The sequence below is a fragment of the Aspergillus bombycis genome, assembly GCF_001792695.1.
Source record: "Aspergillus bombycis strain NRRL26010 chromosome Unknown contig00114, whole genome shotgun sequence".
In the NCBI taxonomy this organism is placed as follows: domain Eukaryota; kingdom Fungi; phylum Ascomycota; class Eurotiomycetes; order Eurotiales; family Aspergillaceae; genus Aspergillus; species Aspergillus bombycis.
In genome coordinates, this window is record NW_019170116.1 from 9,390 (window position 1) to 15,812 (window position 6,423).

At 49.9% G+C, this 6,423-nt stretch overlaps 3 protein-coding genes across 3 annotated transcripts; 2 read left to right on the forward strand and 1 right to left on the reverse strand.

The window, feature by feature from the left end:
* ABOM_009914 (repressor protein) lies at positions 1 to 2,531 on the forward strand (the record flags this gene model as incomplete). The annotated part of the gene is made up of 2 exons (XM_022537042.1): positions 1 to 2,184; positions 2,280 to 2,531. Coding segments are annotated over 2 exons (2,436 nt in total), but the record flags the coding sequence as incomplete, so codon positions are not given.
* Positions 2,532 to 2,824: 293 nt separating this feature from the next.
* Positions 2,825 to 5,691, forward strand: ABOM_009915 (glucose N-acetyltransferase 1; the record flags this gene model as incomplete). Its single annotated transcript, XM_022537043.1, has 7 exons — positions 2,825 to 3,296; positions 3,365 to 4,005; positions 4,058 to 4,138; positions 4,541 to 4,822; positions 4,880 to 5,001; positions 5,058 to 5,238; positions 5,290 to 5,691. 7 exons carry the CDS (start codon positions 2,825 to 2,827, stop codon positions 5,689 to 5,691), a joined length of 2,181 nt encoding a protein of 726 aa, XP_022385076.1.
* Positions 5,692 to 6,000: 309 nt separating this feature from the next.
* ABOM_009916 (uncharacterized protein) lies at positions 6,001 to 6,423 on the reverse strand (the record flags this gene model as incomplete). The annotated part of the gene is made up of 1 exon (XM_022537044.1): positions 6,001 to 6,423. The coding sequence occupies one exon, from the start codon at positions 6,421 to 6,423 to the stop codon at positions 6,001 to 6,003; it is 423 nt and encodes a 140-aa protein (XP_022385073.1).

Genomic DNA, 6,423 nt, shown 5'->3' on the forward strand with positions numbered 1-6,423 from the left:
GCATCATCTGTCGGCACGATGTCTCAGACCTTAGGCCGCGAGTGTCACCGTAACCTCAATCCCGATGCTTCCTTGGTACTGGTTGGGATCCGAGGCTGCGGAAAGCGTTCGTTGGGCTTTGTTGCGGCAACGGCGTTGAAACGACGCTTCATTACTGAGGATCACTATTTCAAGCAAGTTACTGGGCTCACGCGACATGAGTACCTTAAGCGCTTTGGGAGCCAGGAGTTCCAGAAGCGTGATATCGAGATTCTTAAGATGATGCTCGACAAACATCGATCGCGCTGCGTAATCGAATGCGGCCTGGGGAGTCTTACTCGTCCTGTGCAGGAGTACCTTCGTCTGTATTCCGTGACCAATCTTGTGGTGTATGTGGTTCGTGATATGGCCCGCATTCAAACTCTCCTAGGATTGGAAGATCAGGCTGTTAAGTTGCTTTGTGAAGGAGACCCCCTGCATCGTATGTGCTCGAATTTTGAGTTCTATAATATCGAGGACCGTTCCAGCGTGTTAGCTCAACTCGACGAAGTAACACCTGACCGTCGATCAGCTGGGTATTCGTTCAAGCTCAAAGAAGCCAAAGAGGACTTCACTCGATTTGTACGTTTTATTACTGGTGCAGATGTCAACCATTCGAGTTATGACTCCCCCTTCGTACTACTGGAAACCCCTCCTGAAAACCGTTCCTTCACACATGCTATCTTCGTTCGATCCTCTGAAATGCTTCAGGAGGGCGTTGATTTGTGCGAGCTTGAATCAGGGGGCGACGCCATTGAGCTTTGTGTGGATCGTTGGGATACAGAAATGGCGAGTACCGTGAGCAAGCAGATTTCTTTACTTCGCAGGAGTGCCCGCGCCCCGATTATCTTCTCAATCGACGCTTCGACCTCCGGGATTGACAGTGGTACGCTCTCCCCGGCACAGCTGCGCAGCCTCTATTTCGAGATTGCGGAACACGGCTTGCGACTAGCGGTAGAATACCTGGCGATAGACCTCGACCAAGACAAATCGTTGTTAGTCGAAACCAGTCGTAATAGGGGCATGACCAAGATAATTGGCCAGCATATATTCAAACCTTCGTCCAGTGTAATGTGGGATGACGAATCGTGCCTGTCTCTTTACCTTGAAGCCGAAAAGCTCGGTTGTCAACTGGTTCGCATTCTCAGAGTAGCAGCGGAGCGCGAAGATAATGCGGCTGTCGCCAAATTTATAAACAAAATCCAGTCTCTACCGGGCGACCATCCGCCTATCATCGCCTACAACGTAGGCAGCCTTGGACGAACATCCCAGGTGTTCAATTCAACACTCACTTCGGTCACTCACCCGGCGATTAAGCGCCCCACGGGCAATAGAGCAGATCCTCTGATTACTTCACGCGATGCGGTGCAGGCGTTGTTTCAAAGTTATGTGCTGGATCCTCTGCAGTTTTATATTCTTGGGGCTAGCGTGGCCTACAGTCTCTCACCAGCTATGTACAATGCTGCTTTCCGCCACTGTGGCATGAGCCACACCTACAGTATTCCCGAATCTCCCTCTCTCACGGCTTTAGACAAGCTGGGCCGAGACCCGCATTTCGGAGGTGCTAGTGTTGTCCAACCATGGAGGGTGCAAATTTTCCAGAAGCTCTCCTCGAAAAGTCGACACGCAGAGGCAATTGGAGCGATTAACACGATTATGCCTTTGCGGGCGCGCGCCGATGGGACGATGTTCCCTCTGCAAGAGCAGGCTAGCCGTCGCAATCAGGCGGGGCCCGTACTGGGCTGGTACGGTGAGAATACCGATTGGGTTGGAATCATGACCTGCATGAATCGCAATCTTTCCCCGCGTAATGCCATTAGTCCGTTGAAGACGGCTGGGTTGGTAATTGGAGCGGGCGGCATGGGGCGTGCTGCCATTTATGCCATGCTTCGTCTTGGATGCCGAAAGATCTTCATATACAACCGCACCTTGTCCCGCGCTGAGAATGTAGCCCGTCACTTTAATTCATGGGCTGCATCACAGGTTGGCTCTACAAAAGTGGTACATGTGCTGAAGTCATTGCAAGATGAGTGGCCGTCAGATACTTGTCATCCATGCTTGATTGCGTCCTGTGTACCTGCCGACCCGGACCAAGATGAACCTCCAGCAAACTTCGAGATGCCGATGCAATGGCTTGAGAGCCCTACTGGTGGGGTGGTCTTAGAGGTAGGTCTTCCTCTCCCTCCCCGTTCTCCATTATTCTCCTCTTCCACCCCTCTGCAACTCTACTAATTACTGGTTGATACTGACTCTGGACATAGTTTGCATACAAACCCTTGGAAACCCCACTCTTACGCCAAATGCGTCGCTTCCGCAGTGAGACTGGACGGCCATGGGTTCTGGTAGATGGACTCGACAACGTCATTGAACAGGCCATCGCTCAGTTTGAGCTGCTGACTGGGCGGAAAGCGCCACGGCGACTGATGACTCTGGAAGCACTTCGCCATTATGTCGGGGAGCACGGACAATTTGACGAGGAAACAATTCAAGCGCGACTTGACGGGGTCCAGTAGCGCGCTTAGTGAAGACGCAGTGAAGAGGCTTGGCATGTATTGCCTATTGAATGTATGAATATGTATTTTGTAATACAGAACCATAGATTGTACACGGATGAAACTACAATATTTAAGACAAACCATGTTCAATCGGATCGCAGCGATCACGTGCGCCGATGTGGACTGCGATCCGCCGATTCAACAATCAGAACAAGTACGGACGCGCGTCCAAACTTCTCCTTGGAGTATATGCAACCTTTGTATCTGAATACAGCAATGGCTCCCTGTTTCGCTCAACTGCACCACTAAAAATGGCGATTAAGAAGGTGCCGAGACTCCCTCACCGCAGAGGCTCCCAATCCTCCGAAGATGACTTCTTCGATATCCCTGACGAACCATGCCTGGCAATCGCCAAGCGGCAACTGCGACGCATTCGGGTATGGGTGGTTTTCGCCTTCCTCGTCCTTTTTATTTTATGGCTCCGACGGGAACGTCCCCAACCTCCGGCACTGCCTCACATAAATTACGATTTGGTGGACTGGTCCCGTTATGCCTACAGCCAGTATGCGACCTCTAGCGCCTATCTGTGCAACGCCCTCATGGTATTCGAAGCCCTGCAACGGCTAGGAAGTCGGGCACAACGGGTATTATTCTTCCCTGAAGATTGGGATGTCAGTGTCGAAAGCGAGCGCGATAGGGATAGCCAGTTGTTGGCGATGGCAAGAGATAAATACAATGTGATGCTGATTCCCATCAGCTTGGAGACCATCAAACCGGGGGCAGGTGTGTTGTGGCAGCAAAAAACCAACGAGGTAAAAGCAAGGGCTAATAAGATTTATATTCCTTGATAGGATCCGGCGAGTCATGGGATAAGAGTATCTCTAAATTACTTGCCTTCGGCGAGAGCGAGTACGATCGGATAATTCACCTCGACTCCGACGCCAACGTTCTGCAGAACATGGATGAGCTATTTTTCCTTCCTCCGACCAAGGTTGCGATGCCACGGGCGTATTGGGAGCTTCCGGATACCAAACAACTGTCATCTCTGCTGATTGTAATCGAACCGTCCTACAATGAATATAATGCTCTGATGGAGGCGGCGCTTCCGGCTATATACGGACAAAAAACGGTCAATGCATCATCGACACATCGATACGATATGGAGTTATTGAACGAACGTTATGCCGATTCCGCCACCGTGCTTCCACATCGCCAGTATGGCTTAGTGAGTGGCGAATTCCGCATTGAGGATCACAGAAATTTCCTGGGAAATGACTATGAGGTCTGGGATCCGGATAAAGCGCTAGCAGAAGCCAAACTTGTGCATTTCTCAGATTGGCCTTTGCCTAAACCGTGGGTTCTGTGGCCGCAGAAGTTGCTGGCTGAAATGTTGCCCAAGTGTAAACACAACCCCGGCACACCCCAAGAAAGTGGGTGCCGTGATCGAGAGGTGTGGAAGAGTATCTATCATGACTTCCGGCGGCGGCGAAAGGTTTGTGTTGCACCTTTACATCGGCATACGACTTTATTAACGAAGCCATTAGGACGTCTGCAAACTTCTGAGTTATCCGGCCCCTGATTGGCCTCCAACAGAGCATTCTGAGTCTTCCGGCTCAAATGAATCTGTATAATGCATATTTTATGGAGTATGACCGGCGTTACTGGGTTTACACACGGGCTAGCATTACATGTAAATCAGATAGACTGTCCTATTTCATTATAATAAATCATGGTGGAATCCAACCTGCATTTAGGGGACACGTGCATTCTCAACCGACCTCACCTCATTCTTGTTAAACTGGGTGGATATCAAGGTTTCGACTGGCATGGCAGCATATTTGGGCTTCGGTATCCAACAAACATGCCTGAAGATGACACATAAGGGAAAGGAGGGGCAACTGCTTCAATTTGAGAAACAATAAACGGCCTCTTGCCATCCTTGCCATATCTCCACCCACGCCATGATGGTATTAACGGGTTGCAAAAGATGTGGCATCGCAGCGATCTTGTCGCTCACATTATGCCAGTCAGCTGCGAGCACTTCTGGTCCGACGGACAGCCTATTCACTTTCAGCTGTTTACCATTAACAACCCAACGGTCTGATCCGATCATATCTCCGGGAAAGCCTTCCTCACACACGCACGTCGTTGTAGGGGGCACGGCTTTTCAGAGGCTGATGACAACCGAGACTGCTAAAAATGCCAACGACACAACCTGTGAGGTTGCGCTAGACCGGAGCAATTACTGGATCCCACAATTATATCATCAGACGCGAGATGGGTTTGAAACAATCAAATTTGAGAACAGCGTATGTTGTAAACTATGATGAAGAATATTCTGGACGGCAACTGACATAGCAAGCCAGGCAATATATTATTTCAGTAGAGCATGCGATTATTCCCCCAACGCAACATCTTGCGATGATGCAGAATACCCGCTGGCGCCACCCCCCGGGCTGCGCATGGTTGCTGGGGATTTATTTCTCCGGTAAGACGCTTTTGGATCGAGTCATTCAAGGTGCAGCAGGGTTGATGCTGTCATAGAACGTATAACGAGACGAACTTCGCACAGCGGGCCATCTCCCACATGTGTATAAAGGATGATGGAACTTCAAGCGAAACAAAACATCTTCCCCAGCAACCATGTCTGAAATTGAGATCGCAAGTATTTTTTCCCTCATGCTGGGATGGGAAAGCTCTCGATAGTCCAGACCACCAGAGCCACGTGAGTAAAGCATCGACGATTATGACATGTTCTGGCCTGACGTTGAATTAGATGGCCTATCCCGCGGTTGGGGATTATAATCAGGGTGTTTGCCCGGAGACCCATCCGGTGGCTGTGTATTCGATATTTATGGAATTTTTCTTCAACACGGAGCCGTTTCCAGACCATGAGAATTGGGTGTACGCTATGGGCGACCCAACAGGATATGGTCTGCATGGAGACTTTCTCAACGGCTGGACAGACCAGAACGCACTGCAGAACGCTATGGCGACATGTACGGGCCTGGATGGGCTAAACGATCCGGAATGTTCGATCACAAACAACCAAACAAGGGCACTGGCTCCAATTACACATTCTTTGGATGTACCTCCACCGTTGGAGCAATTGGGACAGCATGGGCCTCTTGCTAAATTACCAGGGAATAACCCGATAACAGGATCCCACGAGCGGTAGCGACCGAGGTGACATTGAGTACTTAACCTTCTGCAAATAGCTTCAAGACCATTGCATACTTTAAAAGAGGAGATCTTGATTAATAATGCGGTAACACATCCCGAAGATCCATATTGGACAGCGTAACTGGTCGTATGAATACAACCAACCCTATGCACCTGCGTTGCGATCGCTCTTCGGACATCTCGGACTGTATGATAAGAAGTAGATTGCTTCAATCCAGGCCACATCACTCGCAAGAGCTCTGCAGAATATGTGCTGTAGATTATTAATGAGTTTTAGCCCCAATAGCACAGTGTAAATCGTCAATCAATTCACATATCCCATCCCCTTCCTCCACCATCTCCAAACACCGCGATCTTCCATTATACTTCCGAACTCCTTCACTGTCTCTACCTCTTCTAGACCAGCGACAGAATCGCCCCCCCTTTGCTCTTGTCCATTGTTTTTCTTACCATCCCGCTGTTTCCCATTCTCATCCCGATTCTGAAGATCTTGTTCTAGAAGTCCAGGCCTAGCCACAAGCTGGAAATCCTTATATCTCAGATTGCGCACCACGCTCACCCATGCCTCAACAGCATCTTTCTCGTGGGATTCAACATACATGATTCCAGGAATGCCACCAGAGCGAAGGAGGGCAAAGCAATTATGAGCGGATGCAGCTTGTTTCAGCGCAGCAACCTTCTTGCGGGAGGTAATGTGGTGGGTGCGGATGAGGGCGTTGTATAGCAT